This window comes from Nasonia vitripennis, assembly GCF_009193385.2.
Source record: "Nasonia vitripennis strain AsymCx chromosome 5 unlocalized genomic scaffold, Nvit_psr_1.1 chr5_random0002, whole genome shotgun sequence".
Lineage (NCBI taxonomy): Eukaryota > Metazoa > Arthropoda > Insecta > Hymenoptera > Pteromalidae > Nasonia > Nasonia vitripennis.
The window spans coordinates 2,563,439-2,586,345 of NW_022279652.1; the positions used below are offsets into that span (position 1 = coordinate 2,563,439).

At 40.1% G+C, this 22,907-nt stretch overlaps 1 protein-coding gene across 1 annotated transcript in view; it reads left to right on the top strand.

The window, feature by feature from the left end:
- LOC100116976 overlaps window positions 1–22,907 on the top strand; it is a 163,508-nt gene that overhangs the window by 90,937 nt on the left and 49,664 nt on the right. Inside the window, exon 9 of the mRNA XM_032602143.1 lies at window positions 12,467–13,034. Coding sequence (XP_032458034.1) covers window positions 12,467–13,034 — 568 coding nt within the window. The remainder of the gene's footprint in view (window positions 1–12,466; window positions 13,035–22,907) is intronic.

Below are 22,907 nucleotides of genomic sequence, written 5' to 3' on the forward strand. Positions count from 1 at the left end.
TCCAGCAAGCTAGTTCTCTTTTTTCCTTGTTTGCTGAGTCACTCGATTTTTCAGATGATTTATTGGCCTCCTTGGAGTCGGATTTATTTTTCACATCTGTCGGCGTCGTGGACTTCGTCTGCTGATTTTCCGCAAAGGTTTTCTTCTTACCCTGGGTAGATCTATTGGACCCTTTTTGGTTCTGACGGCCGTAGTTATCCTTCTTTGCTATTGAAGGGTAATTGTTGTTGACCCAAGTCTTGAACCAAAGGGGTGGCTCCTTTGCATCCGTTGGACAGATAGCTGCTATCGCCGGCTGATTTTTATTCTTTGCCTTCTCCTGTGGATTATAAGCTGCTCCTGGTAGCATAAATTTCTCCAGAGTAGGAGGTGGCTTGTAACGTGATTTTGCTCTCGTCCGTTTCTCGGCACTCACAGCTTTACTCTTGAACTCGTTTAGAGTTTCGAATTCCATTCGACCGAAAATCAATTTTAACTCTGGATTCATATTTTGATATAAAATATCCAGCTGTTGTCGAACTGGTAGGGCATCCGGCATACGGTTGAATATCATGACCATGCTAACGTAGTAATCGTTTACGTCTTCGTGTGGTCCCTGCGTACGTGAGCTCGCCTCCACAATTAGTTGTGAGCGCTCTGTCCCGCCTGTCATGCCGTACGTTGCTCTGGCTTCCTCGCAGAAATCTTTCCACGTGTGCCATTTCGGACGTTCAACCCTAGCCCATTTCAATGCTCTTCCTGATAGTAAAGAAGTGGTGTGTGATAACGCGTCTAACAATTCTTCCTCTGAAATCCTTGGACGAGCTAGTTTCCTGCAACTTTCCACTAATCTGATAAACTCTTCTACATCTTCTGTTGACGTGCCTCCGAATTTTACATTCCATTTCCGTATTTTGTCGTTAATATCGGCGGAATTTTCTCTCAACGTATTTTGGAGGTTAGAGTCATAATATCCAGACGTATTAGTCTGTAGGTTGCTTGGCCCTCGTTCTGAAACCAGGCGATTCGGACGTATTGGCTGGTCCCCCTCTCTCCAAACATTCCCACTCCTTTGCTGGGAATCACCAGTATTTTGTGGTTGGTTTATTCTATGCTGATCGCACGTCTGGTAACACTGGCTTTGATGACATGTCGGTACTTGTGCCTGTTGTGCCATTCTGTTCTGTGAAAAGATATTCCTCTCGTAACTCGACTGTGGTAACGTATACGGAGGATGAATCGGCCGTACTTGGCCAGGCGTATGGTTGTGTGGTGTCGACTGTTGACTTAGCCTTCGCTGAGGTTGCTGGTATATGTTGCTATCTTCTAATTCTGAAGTTGAGAGATTCTTGTTCGTTCGTTCGAAATACCTAGTCGTGTACGTGTCATTAAAATCTACGTGTTTACTCTTGGTCCCTACTGATGGTGGTGCATCTTCTTTCGACCGTGTAAATTCTGATGTTCTTAAACGGGTACTACACGCTGGAGGCTCTCTCTGAGCGCTGTTAGCTATGCGTAATTTCTTTAATATTCGCACGCCTCATCTCGTATTTTCTTATACTGTGCGATTTCATCGTCTTTCTTTAATAGGTCGTCGACGACTCTTTTCGGTAAATTATACGTGCAGCCGTCGCTGGCTAAATACATCAGGAAATCGACGTTCGATGTTCTCTCTTGTTCATCCGCTAATTCTGGGGGAATCGCGTCTATTCTTATTTGATCTGGATTTTCGAGGCTTTCCTCAACAACGTCATTCCCTACCGTGCTAGTATTATCGCACGGATTACCACCGAAAATTGTTGCTAACGGTTGTCGAACCTGTTCTCTATGTAGCGGTTGACCGAACCCTATTGTTACTGGTTCCAACCAGCTGAATTCGTTTTCGACGCCGCTTGGATTGCTGCAATCCGTAGGCTGATACGCCTGTTGCTCCTGACTTTCGGCATCAGGATTGCTGATTGCATTTCTTTGGTGCAAAATTCTTAGACTTATTTGATTCGCGTTCCGCTCTTCTTCTTCAAATATGCCGCTGACTTCCTGAGGGATATAGTTCGTTATGTACGACGCGCGTCGTGTCGCCCGCGACCTAATAACTCCTCCGAATTTAACAAGGTTAGCGACGGACGGAAGTCTTCTGGCGCGTAGTCACCTGCTAGGCACCTAAACAATCGACGCATTCTGTCTTCATCAGCCCCCCTATCCTGCAAACCTAAGAAATCTAACGCTTGACCTAACGTATTCGTGTCCATCGATCTTACGTGGTCTTGTATCGCTACATGCGATCTGCTTAAGTCTATGTACGAGCCAGTTAAAGAACTTGTGCTCGTTGAGTATTCTGACATTTAATAGAAGCAGAGCCGAGTCAAATTCAGCACCACCAAAAAAACTCAGGATTCAACAATCCAAGTTACTCTCGAAGTGAATTTAATAATTAGTTGTCGACACTAGAACAAACGTTTGCTTTTCGATTAATACGTGTGATTTAATTTTAATTACTGGATTAAATTTATATAACGGTAACAATAATTTGTTTTTGAACCGCGATAAATTGCCTGACAGAGCAAGTAATCACGCACGTTTTGTGCTACAAGTTTTAAAATCTGAGAAAGAGAAAAAAACTTACTAATTTGTAAAAAAACAATTCCACTTTAATAAATTATTTGTGAATTAAAATGTTACTAACTCCCTCTATCATGCAAGATTTGTTTCTTGTTTGTTGATTGTATATATATATATATTTATTCGTACGTTTCTGTACTCAACTACACAGCTATTCTTCTCACAAAACCAGGTTCAAGATCTCGCGAAAATTTTCTAAATTATTATCGCGATTTATGCCTTAACATTCCTAATAACACAACAATTTGTTGAACTGCGAGATTACGGCTTAACCAGTAGTCAAGTTCAAAAATTGCATCAGAGTGCAAAAAGAATTCTCAAAAATCCATACAATAGTTTGAATTCCTATACTGACTATAGTTCATCCGTCTCACTCGCACTCAGCGAAAAATTCCCTGCCTAACGGGCGACACTGTAAGAATTCGAGCTCTCGGTTCGCGGCGCGCGATGTAAACAATGTATACGCTCGCTGTCGCTGGCCGCTCGGTCGTTGACCATTTCGAATTTTGAAGGCTGATGCCTGCCGCTACAAAGTTAAACTGCGCGTATTATTCGACGCTGTCTAATACTTTCTACCGTTGCGGTCAGTTTTTTTTTTTTTTTTTTTTTTTTTCCCGAGTCTCACTTACGCCTACAATGTGTCGACACTGTAGCACGAGTAGCCGCTATACGATTTTTGTACACTCGCGAGTTAAATAGCTTTACCTTGACACACGTTTTGGGGCGCCATTTATAATACTCGGTTAATACTTTTCTGCCGTGTTATAACCAGGGCCAGAAGGGCCCTGTTTATTGTAAATTAACGTCGGGCGTGCAGAAGGCACGGCTCGGCCGACTCAGATCATGCACGTGTTTTTACACGAGCCCGCGGAGGCGGCGTAGGTCGGGTCGTAGGAAATAACACACGAGAAGTTTAGATAAGGAAATGTATATTCAATTGTAACTATACACGGAGGTGCAAACGCCGCACACTTCGACGAACGATAAAGAGAGACGAGAGATATTACCCTGTCGACGTGAGAGAGTGAGAGTGCAGGTACTTACAACTCAGTAGTAGGAGTAGTACTTGACGCAACGGACGTGGTCCAGTCTCGGACGTGGAGATGCAACAGTTCGGATGGGCGTCGCAGCAACTCGTCGGTAACGCACGGACGAATATCGTTCGCCCCGCATATAGTAGTAGCGCGAGCTACTCGTGTGGATAGCGCAGCGAGACTAACTCTAGTCGCGGCTCTCCCGGCCATCGGCACATCGTTGTCATATCTCGCCAACGCTGTGCGGCCAGGCGGCAACCGTTCTCTCGTTCTCACTCATTTCGGCGCTCGTTGGCAGCTTGCTGAAACAATAATCTTATTAAAATTAGTACATGATTAGCCGTTAGACATTTGACGTGCACTCCCGTCACAGTATATTTATCAAATCAAAATAGCAAAACAAAGCGTAAATTTGATTAAAACAGTATAGTATTATATAATATCTTCTTGATAATAGATCAATAGATAAGATATTATAAAACACACAGATAATTCATTTGTTTTATCATATAGCCCATTTTTATTATTAAAATTTAATCACATTAATAACGTTGAAGTTTGTTCAAATGTATACTGCGTTAAATATTTATTTAAGTATACATTTTTGAAAATGAGTTATATTGATGTGAGTTTGAGTAATATATATATATATATATATATATATATATATATATATATATATATATATATATATAATTTTAAGGGGCTAGTCTAGTTTCTCAGGCGGAAAATGGTGATTTTCCGGAACTCATACAAAAAAAAACCACGCTGTCAAATATTTTATAATTTTAAGGATATAGTCATAGTCATAGTTGGTGGAGGTGAACTACGGCGGCCCCTGCACGGGGACGTGCCGGTCGAGCTCTCAGGCGAGGCCTATTGTGCTGTGCCTCCTGTACCTTATGAAGTTACTTTACAAACCCTTGTTTATAGCTTCGGCAACTCGGCAAATTGATGCCAAGCTCTTTGTCCTCAGCTCCTCTAACCCCAACATAGGAACCCCCCAGTCCATCTGTCTCGTCTTCGAGAGACATGGGCATTCACACAGCAGGTGGGAGGTGGTCTCCTCTTCGTACTTGCGCCACCTCCAGCTCCCAGAGTTGCTCAGTCCTAAGTTTCACAGGTGGTATCCTATTCTCCAATGTCCCGTCAGCCAGCCAACGGCCAGCCTCAGCCTGCTTCTGCTTAGGCCCCTAATGGTCCGCAGCCACTCCTCTGGTGGACTGTTGCCCACCAAAGTCCTAGCCTATAGCGTTAGTCCATTTATCGCTTAGTTGCGAATTGAGTCAGTCATTGACTGCTCTGTTTACCTTGCAGGTAGGAACGGCGACTGCGCAGCTTCTTGCTCGAATACCGTCTGCGCCCCTACCTGCCAGTCTGTCTGCCTTTTTGTTACCTACTACACCGTAGTGCCCTGGTACCCACACTAGTCTCACCACGTTGTGTTCCGCCAGTGATTCTAGCGCCTGTCTGCACCTTAGTACCTCTTTTTAGGAGATACTAATACTACCTAGCGCCATGAGAGCTGCCCTGCTGTTCGAGCAGAAGCTTACAGTTCTTTGACCTGTGCCTCTCTCCAACAGCCTTCTGGCTGCCTCTGTGATGGCCCTGATTTCTGCCTGGAAAACCGTAGCATGCTGGTCAAGCAAGCACACAATCTCTTGTGTATCCCCCGTTTTCCAGGCTTTTCCTGCTCCTACGCCATTCTCATTCTTAGAGTCGTCGATAAACCACACAACACTGTATTTAAGAAGTTCGTGTGATCCCGTCTTCCATTCTTCCCTTTTCGAGATCACGATCGATAATGGTTTTGAGAAATAAATTCTTTCCGCTATTCTGTTGCAACCTCTTTCTTCCATTAGTGGCATTACATGTTCCAGAAGTGTCGCATCCTTGAACTCCAGGTATTGCCAAAAGCCCTCCTGCAGACCCAGAAAGTGCCTATCGCTTTCTCGCATTTTTCTTCAATATGTTTCCCCCAGTTGAGTCTGGCGTCAAGCGTAACTCCCAGGTATTTGACCTCCTTTACCAATCTTAGGGGGACACCATGGAGTTGAAACCCTTTCATCAGTTTGGTCTTATACCTGTTCGTACACAGCATGACACTGACTTTGTTGGGGTTAACCCCCAGTTTTTCTTTATTACACCATTTCTCCACCAGGCCTGGTGCAAACTGCATTAGACCTGCTAGCACGTCTTCGCCGTCCCCCCTAATCAGGATGACGATGTCGTCTGCATATGCCTGTGCGTTTATACCAACCTCGTTCTGGATGCAGAGCAAGCTGTCTACCACCAGGCACCATAGTGTCGGTGACAGCACCACTCCTTGTGGGCATCCCTTCCTTACCACTTCTTTGCAAGAGTACGCTCGCCAGGCAACCATTATCGTCCTGGTCCTCAGCATAACGCTTATCCACCTGCCGACAGTTGCTGGTATTGCATGCTCCTCCATGCCCTCTGAAATCGCCTCGCCGGTGGTGTAATTGAAAGCCCCCTCGATGTCTAGCAAAGCCACCAATACCAAACCCATGTTTTTCATGCCCTTTTGAATGAAGCTAACCGCGTCCACCAACGCTGTGTCCACTGACTTTCCTGTCTGGTAGGCATGTTGCTTGTTGTGCAGCGGCGCTTATAGTGATGACTCCTTGATATATCTGTATGCCAGCCTTTCCAGGGTTTTGAGTAAAAACGAGGTCATGCTGATTGGCCTGAAGTCCATTGCGACCGCGTGATGTGCCTTACCTGGTTTGGGCAGGAAAGCCACCCTCGCCCCCATTTTTCCGGCATATATGCTAGTGCCGGAAAGGTTCAGTACAATTTCTCTAAGGCTGGGACTAATACGTCCATGCCCTGCTGCAGCAGAGCCGGGAAAATGCCGTCCGGACCTGCCGCCTTGTAGCAGAGATTAGAGGAGAGATCGCCGATGAGCATGGGCGAAAGCGTGCCGTGCGATATGCAGTCGTAAGCTAGCGCCGCCCTGCGGTTTTCGCTCCGAACTATACGCATCTAGAAGCAGCGGAAGAGAAGTAGGGGCGGCCGTACGCAACTAGCTTCCCCACCAGCAGCAGCGGCGAAGAGGGAAGTAGAGAGTACACAATCACATCGCGGCGCGGCAGAGCATAGAGGAGAAATTACATAAGCGGCGGTAACTGTCAAGGATTCGGGCTTACGCGGTGAATATGATTCATAAACAATGATATATTTATAAACAATCACCGATAAACTCTATTACAGACTAAACTCTAAGCCCTTGATGTCAGTGGCCATGATCGTCTTTATGAAATCAACCCTCATAATTAAAAAATTTAATTTTTTAGACGGATTATGGTTAAACCGATACAAACACGTTAAGCTTAAGCTTAAACAAAGCTAAATTAAACTAAAAAGCCACCCCAGCCTCCCGATAAACATATGCTACTTTCAGTTTTTCTCCATCAACGATGATTGTGGCGGCGCGATCTAGGTTGTTGCTTGGTATTCTTATGCACTCGGGTTCGAGTCCGAGTCTCAGCAAATCTTTTTTTTTCTACTTGCTGATAAAATATACAGTATACAATAATAACGCAATATGCCATTCATATTGTTGATAATTAATTTCGGGTGCCAACTTCTAGGTGCTATTCTGCTTCTGCAATTATATTTCAATTTAGGTAAGTATACGGTGAGCCTGCAATAAATATAGGTATAATTTACTTCTTAATCGTTTATGAAAAAAAAGTATATAATGAAACTTCTTGAATTTTAGGAATACAAATTAATAATTTTTTTTTTTTAATATCAATGTAATTAATAAAACGTTATCGTACTAATAAGATAATTTAAATGTATTTAAAATTGTATTTTTTATTTACATAAAACACTATAAATAATGGTAGTTATACATTGCAGGTCCCCTCTGTACCGTATACATACCTAAATTGGAATATAATTGCAGAAGTAGAATGGCATATTGCGTTATTATTGTATACTATATATTTTATCAGCAAGTAGAAAAAAAAATTTGCTGAGACTTGGACTCGAACCCGAGTGCATAAGAATACCAACAACAACGTAGACCGCGCCGCCACGATCGTCGTTGGCATATGAAAACTGAAAGTAGCATATGTTTATCGGGAGGATGGGGTGGCTTATTAGTTTAATTTAGCTTTGTTTAAGCTTAAGCTTAACTTGGTTGTGTCGGTTTAACCATAATCCCTCTAAAAAATTAAAGTTTTCAAAAGTTTTAGATTCTAATTTTTGTACACTTATGTTGTTGTTTAAACATTATTTTTAGTCCAATAATATGCCCGAATAGTTATTTGGTGTTGGTTGAACTACCGCGAGGTATGGATGCGCAAATTCGACAGTCGCCGTTTGTCACTTTTCCTCCGCCGCGTCAGGCGCGGTGGACCTAAGAATATATATCGTCTCTCCCTTCTCCTCCACTGCCGCTGGATGAGTATACTTCCCCTACGCTCTTTTTCTAGATGCGTATAGTTCGATCGCAGGCCGCAAGTGGCGTCATGATCGAATTCGCCACGCATTTTTAACACGGCATCGGCAATCTCTCCTCTAATCTCTGCTTGTAGGGCTCGAACGTCCCTATAACCCACCTTATCCTTGCCTTGTCTGTTACCCTTTTCGCCAGTCTGCAGTCCTCTCCGCGGGCCATCAGCTGAACGGCCTCTGACCTCGCCTTTTCCTGAAGTCTGGAAACTGGGTTTCCATGAGGCCCTTTAGAGCCTCCTGTCCATTCTTTGCCCAGTCCCCTGTTACTAATCTGATCGAGTCTGTCAGTGGCTTCTTTGGGTGCTGCAGGACACTGTACAACCTGGCCGTGTCTGATAACGTGCTTCGGCTTTTGCAGTATCGCCTCCAACCTTCCACTTAGGCCTTTTCGATCTCCTTCTTGTATTCCTTTTGCTCCACTCTATACGCCCGTTTGTCCTTGTCACTCTTCGTGTGCTTGGACCGGTTGTATAGCCGCCTTACATTCTTCCTGCGTTTCTCCAGTGACTTATTCCATTGGCACTAGTATCCACCAATAACCAGGGAGCCACAGCATCCCAGGGGCCTCGTCGATGGACCGGCTACATACAGAGCAGGGGGCCGTATTCAAGGGGATACCCCACTCCTTCTTGTGGCACGGGAACGTGGTTCCCTCAGCAACGAAAGGGATCATCGGATTATATAACTCATAAGACACGATGACCCCATAGACCGTTGCTGGACCCTGAGGTAAGTCGGCGCTCCCGGAGGTTGCCAGCAGAAGACGCAACGCCCTCCAATGAAGAGTGTAGAGCCTTTCACTCCGTGGCACGGATAGACTCCACCGTCAGGCCCTAGGAGCTCTTCGAACCCTTCATCATCGGAAAGAGCCTAGAAAACATTATAAACACTTATCTAGAAAAATTTCAATAGCAAACTCTTACCTCCTCCGGGTCGTCCACGGGCTCTTCGCCAATCCCTCAGAACTATCAAAATCCTAACTCCTCAGCCATTGTGCAGGAATAGTAAAACGGGAAAACAAAGAGTTGAAAGGAGAAAACGGGAAGATAATGTATAGACGATAGTCGCAATCGGACTGCGAATAAACATACAACCGACAAACTAAGAAGAGCTTGACAAAATGCAACCATGGCAGAAAACTCTACCGAGAGAAGAGCTATCAGACGAAGAAACACGAAGATTAAATGTTGTTAGCAACAAGTACAGTGTGAAAAATATTAATTAAATTTATTAGTTACGTATACAACCTATGGATAATAATATTTAATTAGTATTTTTTAGAAATGTCTTTTATTAGGTCTGAAGGGGCATGTTTAAGGTACATTTTAAGCCGGGGTAAATAAATACGACGGTCCAGATCTTTCACGAATCCGTGGCAAGTGACTAAAAACATATCTACCGTAAATATTTACACTATACACTATTTCTCAGTAGAAATAGTGTATAGTGTAAATATTTACGGTAGATATTTTTTGTGTTTTAATTTACGTAAAAAGAAAAAATTTTTTCGGACGAATATTTTGTTGTTTTTTTTACAGGATTTAACCCAGGCTGGACCCCTTAAAACCCTTAACTAATTAAAGGAATTCCATAAGGGAGTGTCCCATAATGCTCCTCATCAAGCACCATATAGCCTAATAATTTAAATAAATAAACAAAATTTAACGGGAATATGAGCATTAATACTACTAACCCACGGGTCGAACCATACAAACGAAGGGACAGCTATAGGCGTAAAAAATGAGAACAATAATAACGATCTAACACAAAATATAGTAGCCATCACGGCGCTATCATACCGTGGAAACGCAACTATAAGACACTGTTCTTACAGGTGCGTGGCATCCAAGGAAACCAACGGAGGAATCACCATACAGGCCATCAACCATAACCCAGGACTATTGGTTGAGAAACTAAACCCACTGGCAACCTCCAGCACATCATGGAAAATGATACAACGCATAAATCTTGAGACGTTTTTCTCTAGATGGAACAAGTTATTAGGAAGCTTAGGTATATTAAGAACATTCTGCACGCTAATAAACAGAGCATGCCCGTACGAGCAACAGCTGATTAAGATCTGTCAGCAAATCGAGGACATAGCGAGGAACGCTGACAAAGTAAAAGAGCTACAACAAGGTCACGTAACGACACAGAAACCAAGAATCAAAAGAGCCTGGTTCTCAGCGATAGGAAAAATCAGCCGTACGATATTCGAAACCCTAGATGAGGAAGCCGGAGAAGAAATCCAGCAACTAATCAGCATAACGGCCAACGATACGAGACAACTAGCGAAATTACTACCAAACTAGACTGAACTCATAGATTTTGCATGAAAAAGCCGACGAACTCGACAATGCCATGAACGAGCTTATAGCCAATCAAGCAAACCTACCTAAACAAGAGGAAATTGCGGAAGCCTTAAACCTACTGGAAGACAACGTAATACAATACGAACTAGATACGGAGATCCTAACAGACCCTGTACTCTTTGCGACCCAAGGAGTCGTACACCCACGCTTCGTCACACCAGAATAAATACAAAAATCAGAAGCCCTCGCTAAAGAATCAGTAGCTGACTCACGATGCCCATTACGGAACTAATTAAAATATCAGACGTCTCAATACTGTTCCAAGACATGCATTTAGTATACTATATAGGGATGCCACTGCTTGACTACAGCGAGTACGATCTATACAAGGCATCTGCCTTGCCGATCAAACAAAAATCACTGAACGTATCAGATACATTCGGTTACATTTGGCCAGAAACAGAATATTTTGCTCTAGACCAAGGATCAAATGCATGTATTCCTATCTCCCTAGATGCACTGAATTAATGCAAAAAAACTTAGTGAATTATACATATATAGAGACACGGAGCCAGTTCACGAAATCAATGACGGCGCGAGCTGCGAAATTCAGATCAGTACCGGCTAAACTCCCATAAACTTATCGGAATGCAAATTTTTAACTTAATAACAATACTGCTGTAGTATTATAGATACGCATCACTGAAATGTTAGCAATATTTTAATTAATTTTTTTATGTTTAAATTTGATAAAACTACTTAATTAAACTTAGCTTTTTAACGAATTTTAACCGTTAACTTTCTACCAGGGTGAAAGTGATATAAAATTTCACACGAAATATTATTAAGCCACGATATAATTACAGAAATATTTAAAGAAAATTAAAGTGTCAGTAATGAGGAGATTCACAAAAAGTTATTCTAGCTTCAAAAAATGTAGATATACATAATATTAACAATGAAATATTATTAACAATTAAAGGCGATATAAAAAGAGTATATTAGTATAGGTTTATGTATAAACGATAGTAACAATAATTTGGAAGAATTATTTCCATTAGAATTTTCAAATTTTTTGACGCCAAATAGCTAACTGATTCATAATCTGCAATTAAAAGTAAACACTGTTATAATTCTTTTTTGTTATGTTAATTTGAATGATGGTCTTTGCAACTGACTCGATTAATTGTGCAAAAATTAATAAATTTTTGTATATTTGCTGAAATAATATGTGTTCGTAAAGCAGAAAATATTATTTTAGTACCATGTGTTGAACTTCCTCTAAAGACGAAATACCAAACTGATTTAGCAATGTTTAGTAAGGGACGCCATAGTGGCAAGTATAAAGTACGAAGTGCAATACAAAGCCTCCGAGAAGAGCTGTACCCTATATTCTTCGGAATCGTGGTTCCTAACTTTACTTTTTTTTCCAACACTAATTTTCAAATGCTGCAGCAGAAAATTCTTCAAATCAATTATATTTATTGTTACGATTACTGTTATTTAAAATGATCGGAAGAATAAATTAGTGTATTCATAGTTCAACTGTAATAGTCACTTTATTTACTGAAAAGCGTGACTAAAGTAGCTTTTTATTTCCTCATATATTTTTTCACCTGCATTTGCTGGAATAAAGTCACTTTATTTCCTTGTATGCGGGAAAAATTTTTGTTTTGAAAATTTTTGCATTTTATCGAAAAATTTAAAAAAAAATTTAATTTTAGAAACTTGAAACTCTTGAAAATTTTATTTTTACTGACGTACGTCCCACTTTTCACGTAAATAAAGGGGCTACACAGTCAACTCGTGAATAAAGTTCTATATGCAACACGGGACTAAAGTCGATTATTCCCGTGGGTATGTTTACTGCCCGAGCAAAGCGAGAATAATTAACGGCTTTAGTCCCTTGTTGCATAATGTACTATTAGAGAAAGGTACATGTTAATAAATTCGCCATATTTTAAGTTAACTTATATTAATTATAATCTAAATGAAGTAGAATTCTATAATGAACTTAGAATGATTTGCTTACAGGAAAAAGCAGACACTCCCGGATACCGATCATCATCAATACTTTATGGTTTCTGTTTGTGCTGGTTATCATGCTCTTTCTCGAATTTTTCAATACTTAAAAGTTCAAGAATTGTTACGTGCTGCCAGGGTTTGTCGTATGTGGCGCGATCTTGCAGCGCACCCTTCATTATGGAAAACCGTACGTATGAAAAACAGCCAAGTGACCGATTGGAATGGATTAGCTGACACTCTTAAAAGTCGAGGTACTCAACATTTAGATCTTAGAAAAATGTTAATAGTCGGCGAGGCAGATAATGTATGGAAGAAATTCATTGCTGTCATTCCAAGAATAACAACTTTAATTAAATTAGAAATGTGTCGATGTCCTGCTGATGTTGTGGAAGAAGTTATGAAAAACTGTTCACAATTAAAAGTACTGAATGCTATGTCCATAAAATGCGATTCTTTAAACCTCGAATCAGCGAGTAGCTTAAACAATTGCAATGAATTAAGACTAAAAGCTATTAATGGTATGGCTATAGAAGGAGATCTAACACCTTTATTACAAATTTCAAACATTACACATCTGGTAAGTTTATTCGATGTTAAGTGATTATGGAATCTAAAACTAAAATACAATATTATTGTTTACAACACAAGCAAAATTTTCGTATTTTTGAAAAGCTCGCTCTTACAGAATAGAATAGATATTTATTCTCAAAATAATACAAAAATATAAATGTATCGTACATAGTTGTCATACATCAATGGTTATTACAGTCGTACATTTTAGGCACTAGTGTAATTCTTGTGAGTTACTCTTAAAAATTCGATCAGCTTATTTTTTCACGTCATGTTAGAAAACAATGCAAAGTAGTTTGATAATATATGGACCCTTATGAAATTTATATGCATACTTACCAACATAACTTTGTATAAATATTTTCATTCGTCCTAATAAAACAATCTTTCGGTAGAATGATTTATTAAACTTCATAGAATAGCGCTATGGTGTGTGTATTGATGGAAATTTAAATAAAAAGGTTTTCAAAATTTAGAGAGAGAGAGAGAGAGAGAGAGAGAGAGAGAGAGAGTATTGTATTGAGACTAACGAAGGTACCTTATTATCCAAGAAACATCAGACTGGCTGTGGACCGTGTTTTCCCAGCTGTTCTTCCAACGGACGTGCAAGCGCATCAAGTTTTGCATGCGAGATCAGGCCGGAGCTCTCTCTCTCTCTCTCTCTCTCTCTCTCTCTCTCTCTCTCTCACCCTCTTTCTCTCTCTAGCTGGGTAAGCCGAAGTATCTGTTATGTGTGATTTGGCTAAGGGAGTATCACCCATCTTCGTAGGGTAGTTGCATCGCCCACCGCATGCACCCTTTATCCAAGGATCTAACTTCATTGAGCAACTAACAACGCATATGCACAATTACTCTACGAAGGACATCATGGGTAATTTTAATTCTGATCATCTATCCTCATCTGAAGACGCCAATTTCATCAGAACCTTCATTGATGAAACTCTTACTTTTGTGCCGTACGGTGCAACCCACCACAGGCATGACTCTGACACCTGGCTTGACCTATGCTTTATTTATGAGCAGGATCGCCTGCTATCACACTAGAAGACGGACACTCCTTTCATCAACGGACATGACCTTATCACGGCCACACTTGACGTACAGATTCCACGCTACGGAACTGCTACATACTCATGCAGAAACTACAAAGAAATCTGTGCAGAAAAACGGACTTCCTTAGCCCATGTGACTAGTCATCCCTCACCATGTCATCACTTGACGAATGTATTACGATTCTTAAAGCTAACTTAACGAACGCCATAAATCATCTTGCCCCATTAAAGACTATTACACCAAGACGTAAAAGACACCCGTGGTTCACCACGGCTCTTCGTGACCTTTTGACTGAACGGAATAGACTCTACAGGCATTTTTGCAGAAGTCGATTACCTTGAGATCTATACTTTTCTAGAATTGCAAGGGACGACGCTTACAGGCAGGTTTAGGAGGCTAGGCTGAATCATTACTAATCACGCCTGTCTACCTTGATCGATGTTGCAGAGATCTGAAGAGAGCTTGAAAATCTTGGCATTACCACCTCCAAATCACCTTCACCTGCTTGGTTCTCTTCAAACGCTCTGAACAAACACTTTAGTTCCATCTCTAATGACCCTCAAGCTCCATCTGTTAATAAGTATCTGCGAATCCCGAAGAGTCTAGACCTTCCTGAACATTTCAGCTTCAGGGCCGTTATAGAGTCTGATGTGTCGGTTGCTGTATCACACTTCAACACCCAGGCCAGGGGAAGCGATGGCACCTCATAGGTTGTAATCTCCAAAGTATTGCTAATATTCGCTCCTCTACTCTGTCAAATCTTCAACCTGTCTCTGAGCGAGGCACGCACTCCCTCTACCTAGAAGTCATCGCTCGTACAAGCACTAAACAAAGTCAGCTCTCCGACAGCATTGACTGACTACTGTTCGATCTCTCTGCTCTGTTTCCTATCGAAGGCGCTGGAGTGGCTGTTGCACAAGTAAATCTCTGAGTAGCTTAAAACAAGACTTTACCTTGACAACTCCCAAACAGGCTTCCACACTGGCCACAGCACACAGTCCGGCTTAACTAAGTTGACTGATGATGTTAGGCTTGGTATAGTTAAAAAGAAGGTTACTCTTCTACTTCTATTTGATTTTAGCAAGGCGTTTGATACTGTGTGTCACGTCAGGCTACTCAGAAAGCTATCTTCTTACGGCTTCTCTAAGTAGGTTATCCGCTGGCTTGCATCTTACCTCACGGGAAGAGAACACTAGTGTCCCACAGGTTTTGGGTCCCTTGCTGTTCGCATTTTACATCCATGATATTGGTTTCTGTCTAAATTCGAATGTGTCCCATCTAATCTATGCGGATGACCTGCAAATATACAGTCAATGCCAGAAGCTTGATTCTTATTCTGTCAGGATGAGTGCTAACGCCGAAAGTATAATGGGCTGGGCTGCACAAAACCGTCTAAAACTGAATGTCCTTAACGGGTGCCCAGGTCTACTATGAATCATCTGTGCGCAATCTGGGGTTGGTGCTTGACTTCAAACTTACGTAGAAAGAGCACGTTACACAAATCTATAAACGTGCTCCCTCTTTGATGTATAGACTTTTTCGGAAGGTGAAATGGTCACGACTCTTCTTGGTCTTGTGCGCGTATAAGATTTTAGTTTTTTGAGAAGAGCAATCATCATTTACTGATCTGCGTCCGAATTCTGACAGCAGATCACAAATAGAAATTTGATTCTATATAATAGTATATTCATATAATATGTGATAGGTCCGGGATACCAGGTAGTGAAGAGTTATTTCAATAATAAAAGTTTGTTATTACTTTTTAATAACCAAAATATAATCTATCAGTAGTCTTTTTAAATAGAATATTGCGTAAATTGCAAGTATTCTTTATAACTGAAAGTTTTGTATGTTCGTTTTGATTTTACAATATATTTGTAAGACAATACGCGTTATTATGCGTTATTGTCTTTAGATCACGATTTTTCTAAGTATACAGAAAGTTCAAAATTATTCTAAGTCTCTCTACCGGATACGAGTTAGTTGCGTTATCAGATTCGACAAGCTAAATTGATAAGTCTTTTTCGATACCGAAATATTTTTAAGTTCTATATCTTCTCAAGGCGTAAGTTGCTTTTGAGAAGAGACTAGGCGCTTTAGTTGCGCTGGAGCTAGTGAGCTTGAATAGCTTGTACGGGTCCTTATATAGGCCACGGGAAAGCGGGTATCGAGCTGCCGGAAAAACTGTCATATTCATACTTGCACACATACATCCACACCTATATATGGGACGTTTCACGTCAACCGGACCATCAGTGCACCCAAAATTTGGGTTAACCTAACAAGACGTTTGAGGTCTCAAAATGATCGTCTGGTCAAGGGCTTCTGAAAAAGTTCTGGCCTTTTCAAAAATCCAATGTGGCGCATAAAATATGGAGCCTGAAACCCACGTTTTCTTAGCACATTCAACAAAAACAATAGTAAAAATGTTCTAATTTGTGAAATATCCCACCAAAAAGCATGTACAACTCATGATAGGACATATTATTGACAATGCTGACGGAATTCCAAAATCAAAAATGGTGGAATCAAAATGGACATTATACCTCCAACAAACCCATTTTACCGCAACAAATGATTTTTGATCAGTTTAAAGTATGGATATGGGGGTTTTCTGGGTCACTGAATCTTATTTTAACCTCGACATTTCAAAATTCGAAATGGTGGATCCAAAATGGCGGACATTATACCACAACCAAACCAATTTTACCGCAACAAATGATTTTAAATCAGTTTAAAGTATCGATATGGGAGTTTAAGGGGCCGCTGAACCTTATTTTAACCTCGAAATTTCAAAATTCAGTATGGCCAATATAAACTGGCGGATATTTGCCATAACCCACCCGCAGGCTCTCTCGCGAAAAGCCCCTGCTAATGCGCAACCCGCGGAACACGCCACGCACGCTGCCGCGCTTATCACCGCGGCGCGCCGCTAGGCGGCTCCGCATTACCCACAAGTGAAGTAGCGTCGCGGAGGGCACATAAGGAGGCCGGGTCCAGCGCTGTACCTCGCCCCTCTTCCAACAGCCTAATGCTGCAAGTACACGGCTCGTGTCCAATGATAACTTGTGCAAAGACTTCAGCAAATAAAACTGTTTTGTGGCAAAGGAATTTATTGCTTTCAAGTGATTTATTTCATCCCTCTTTTTTACCTACACCCCCAACCCTTTCCCACGTTTAGCAACCCATAGAAAGGAATATTTTCTTCAAGGAATGCTTTCTTCATCGGCGACTTTTTCTCCAACAGTCTTTTTCAGGATAGTTGGTGAGCAAGTCCATCAGCGGCTTTATTGATAGGCGACTTTTTCTCCAACAGTCCTTTTTAGGATAGTTAATAGGTACATTAATAGATACATTGGCGACTTCTTCTTCAACATCCTTTTTAAGGCAGTTGTTGAGTAAGTCTTACTTTATCGGCAACTCCTTGTTCAACTGTACTAGTCGTAATTTTGTTATTTCTAACATTTTTTTTTTTTGTTTTGGTTGTGCTTTCTCATATCCTACAACAATGTCTTCTCCTGCGAAAAAATATCTTATCGATAGATGCGTTAATCCATTTGATATTAATACAGGACACAGCAAATCTCTTAGGAAGATCTCCAAAGAATTTCAAGATGCCTATCCTGATTATCCAACATCTTCACTGATTTGTGATACATGTAGAAAATCCTTTTACAAACTACATGATTTGTCATCTCCAAACGTCAGTATGAGTGTTGATTTTGAATCAGAGACTCACCTTCGGTTTCAAACACGGATGTACCTATGCAAGATGATCTTACAGATATTTTAACCGGACTTAAAAACAAATTCCAATCCCTGCCGGAGAACGATCCATTACGTGTCAGTATTCTTACTATTTTGCCCGAACACTGGGCAATACGTAAAATTATGAACCAATTTTGTGTGTCTCACAGAATGGCTCGTAAAGCAAAACAGTTAAGAGAATCAGATGGAGTTTTGGCTTCTCCTGTTGCAAAACGTGGAAAAACATTACCTGCAGAAACTACTCAGAAAGTTAAAGATTTTTACGAAAATGATCTTAACAGCAGAATTATGCCAAATAAAAAAGATACCGTCAGTATTTATTTATATGGTGAAAAAATAAAAGTGCAGAAAAGATTATTACTTACTGATATTAAGAACATTCATAATCAATTTAAAGAACAGTTTCCTGAACATCCGATTGGGCTTACCAAGTTTGCGGAACTGAGACCAAAATGTTGTGTCTTTGCAGGATCCTCTGGTACACACAATGTATGTGTATGTACGATACACCAAAATTTCAATGCGAAAAAATCTCAAACAATATTCTGAAGAATTATAAAGATTGTTTGAATTTCGTTCTATGTGAGGATCCCAAACCAAGTTGTTATTTGAATGAATGCAACTTTTGTCCGGACATTCAAAAGTTTTCTAATTACGTTGAGAACATTATGGATAAGCACAATATTGATCAAGTCATCTTCAGCACGTGGCAATCAACCGATAGATACACTTTGATAAAACAATGCCTAACATCGCAAGAATTTATTGAAACTTTATGTTCTAGCCTAGAAAAGTTGATACCTCATCACTTCATCGCTAAGGAACAATCAAAGTTTATTTCTGGGAAGAAAAATAATCTTTCAGATGAAGAGGTTCTTGCTCAATTGGATTTTGCTGAGAACTATGCTTTTACAGCCCAAGATGCTGCACAGGCATTTCATTTTAATAATGATCAAAGTACGATTTTTCCTGCTGTTGTTTATTATAAATCTGAAGGCAAGCTAAAGCATTCCAGTACAGTATCTATGTCCGACTGTACTACTCATGATGCCACTGCAGTATACATAATGCAGCAAAAGCTTATACCTGAAATTCGCAAGGTTTGTCCCACAGTAAAAAAGGTAATATATGCTACTGATGGTGCTAAACAGCATTTTAAAAATCGTTATCAAATGAGTAGTTTAATGAGTCATAAGAGAGATTTTGGCGTTGATGCTGAATGGCACTGTTTTGCAACAGCACACGAAAAAGGTAGTTCCGAAGGAGTTGGAGCGATAGTAAAGAGAGAAGCTAAAAGAGCGAGCTTACAAGCTGCAAAAAATAAAGCAATTCTAGATGTTAAAGCTCTTTATTTATGGGCTAATGGGCGATCATTCAATATAAAATTTTTCTTATACACCAAAAAAGATCACGAACAAACTCGTCAATTCCTAACAAAGAGATTTAAAAACTGTCCACCTGTCACAAACATACAAATGGGGCATGGATTTATCCCAGAAAATAACGAAACGTTGAAAGTCATGAATTACTCAAATGCCAATGAACCTGGGAACAGAGTAATTTATGATATCGGCGAAAGCCATTTATCATCAGTAAAAACTCCACGAACGAGGAGCCAGAATTGATAAGAGTGCACAAAATGTCATTAAAGATTGATTCATTTGGCTAAATTATATATTTTTTTCATCCACGCAGGCATATACATATACACAGAACAATAGAAAAATGTAAGTGCAAAAACCGCAGACAGATAATTCTAAATCTAATAGACCGGAAAAATATAAGATTCATGTGCACAAATACTGATTCCGATAATACATTTATAACCATTTACCTCACATTTACCCCAAAAACCCCCATATCGATACTTTAAATTGATCTAAAATCATTTGTTGCGGTAAAATTGGTTTGGTTGTGGTATAATGTCCGTCATTTTGGATCCACCATTTCGAATTTTGAAATGTCGAGGTTAAAATAAGATTCAGTGACCCTGAAAACTCCCATATCGATACTTTAAACTGATCAAAAATCATTTGTTGCGGTAAAATGGGTTTGGTGGAGGTATAATGTCCACCATTTTGATTCCGCCATTTTTGATTTTGGAATTTCGTCAGCATTGTCAATAATATGTCCTATCATGAGTTGTACATGCTTTTTGGTGGGATATTTCACAAATTAGAACATTTTTACTATTGTTTTTGTTGAATGTGCTATGAAAACGTGGGTTTCAGGCTCCATATTTTATGCGCCACATTGGATTTTTGAAAATGCCAGAACTGAAAAAGCCCTTGACCAGACGATCATTTTGATACCTCAAACGTCTTGTTAGGTTAACCCAAATTTTGGGTGCACTGACGGTCCGGTTGACGTGAAACGTCCCATATATATTTATCATTCATACACTTATAATATTATGCACATGCCGCGCCGCCGCTCGCTCGCTACTTCTTCTCTAATCATAATTGAGCCGCTCGCTATGTGTAGGTATACACGCGTGTAGCGCGCTCTCCCCGCTTTCTCGCTGCTGATTACTGCTGCCGCTGGCTGGCTCGTGGCGCTGCTGTTGTTCTGCTGCTGTGAGCTCAGCTGTCAGCTGTGGCGCGTAGCGTTCATATAGACAGTGGGGCTCATAAGCTCCAGCGCAACTAAAGCGCCTAGTCTCTTCTCAAAAGCAACTTACGCCTTGAGAAGATATAGAACTTAAAAATATTTCGGTGTCGAAAAAGACTTATCAATTTAGCTTGTCGAATCTGATAACGCAACTAACTCGTATCCGCTAGAGAGACTTAGAATAGTTTTGAACTTTCTGTATACTTAGAAAAATCGTGATCTAAAGACAATAACGCATTATAACGCGTATTGTTTTACAAATATATTGTAAAATCAAAACGAACATACAAAACTCTCTGTTATAAAGAATACTTGCAATTTACGCAATATTCTATCTTAAAAGACTACTGATAGAATATATTTTGGTTCTTGAAAAGAAATAACAAACTTCTATTATTGAAATAACTTTCCACTACCTGGTATCCCGGACCTATCACATATTTTAAGAATATACTATTATATAGAATCAAATTTCTATTTGTGATCTGCTGTCAAAATTCAGACGCAGATCAGTAAATGATGATTGCTCTTCTCAAAAAACTAAAATCTTATACGCGCACAAGCCCAAGCGGAACAGTCTAATCCAAAAAGTCTACCCCGGAGATGAGCTTCCGTGGATAAACCACGGAGTTGCGCGTAAATTGCGCTGAGCGCATGAACTTGTGTCCCATGGCTAGATTTTTTTCTAAGGTGCTTAAGTTGCGACCGTCGAAAAACTGACGGCGTCAGCCCAGCGCAAGCCCTTTTATGGAGAAAGCCGGAACTGCTCCGAAAGAGGAGAAATGACCATGTTGTCATATTATTGAAATTTCCTGCCGCTCAACTATACCTAAAGTTTTAGGTTCGCTGAGAAAGTGACGTAGCAACGTTGTGCGTGTAGTAAGAGAGAGGGAACTCGCAGCCTCGCGGATACGAGTTGTGTTGCCGCTGGAGAGTGGGGAAAGAGAGAAAGACGGACTATGTCTCCTCTCTGTATTCTTGAGTCGGGACTAGCCGCTCTGGCTTGTTTACGTTTGTATATACTGCTCCGAGTGTTGGAAATTAATGTATAAAATAAAAACGCGATTATTTTTGAGCGTGATCATTTTTAGGCACGACCGCAATATGGAAGTGCCTTATAGTTTTGTCATCGAAAAATGTGTGCGATGCGATATCTCACGCAATTTTCGACCGATCGGACTGAAATTTTGGGAGGAGCCTTCTCTCGCACAAACCTAAAAACATTTTTCTTCATTCCGATCATCTACGTTTTTTTAAAATGCGGGCATAATTTGTTCAATTTTTGCTTGTTTTTTGAATAAAAATTTTGGTGTAACACGATTTTCTCTGAGAGACTTTTATCAATTGGGCTAAAAATTTGTGTGCGAACTCCTCTCGTATTAGTAAAGTGCCAAATTTATTTTGGGCTTGATCCTGCATGTATACGCAGAATGCGGTTATATACAAAAATCGCTAAAAACGATTTTTTGGCTCTAACTCGAATTCTATGCATTCTAAAAAAAAAAGGTAAACAGAAAAGTTGTAGATCTTGAGGCAATACAATGTTTTCCTACTGACATTTAAGCGTGAAAATGCTTTTAATTCGAGTTAACACGCCAAAATCGATGTTTGTATAGCAATAAACTGGTATTTATCATAAAACTTTGAGGTTATAAATTTTACATAAAAACCTTAAATGCAAAAGTAGTAGATATTTTAGAAACACAACTTTTTTCTATGACAAAAAATTTTTCAAAACGCTTATACATAAACAACAACCCTAGAAACAATTTTTGGTACATATAATTGAATAACAATTTCGGTGTGACACGCCTTAACTGGCCCAAAAGCTTTAATTGATTGCCTGAAGCGCGCGTGAAGCGCGAGCATCAAGCAATATCAAGGCGAGCGCGAAGCATGAGCGCCGGTGGATCGGGCGAGCACGCAGCGCGAGCGTTAGCGTTTGCATCGCTTTGCGAATCTTTTTATTACGTGATCAAATAATATTCCAATTATTTAGGTTCTCTTTTATACTTTTTTAGATCATTTATGTGGAATCTTCCTTTTTTTTTTTTGTTTATCGCGATCAAATAATAAATATGTTGCATTACCAATTTTTCTTAATATTTCGTATGGACCTTCGTAAATTGAGAAGAATTTCGCAATTTTTTTATTGTCTAAGTCCGAAACATTATTCTATCTTATAGAACCACGTCTTCTTCTTTAAATTCAACAAAAAATGTTTTCCTTTGTAAATTATATTTTTCTGCACGTTTTTGTGTTTTCGAAATTATACGTTCTCGTGGAAGATGAATTTTTTGTTCAAGAGTCTCGACATTTGAATTAATTGGATGTATCCAATTTTTCCACGTACGTTTAGGTTTTATACCCATGTGTAATTCGATCAGAGTAAAACTTGTTGTCTCGTGATACGTTTCATTTATAATAGTTTGGATGATATTAATGTATC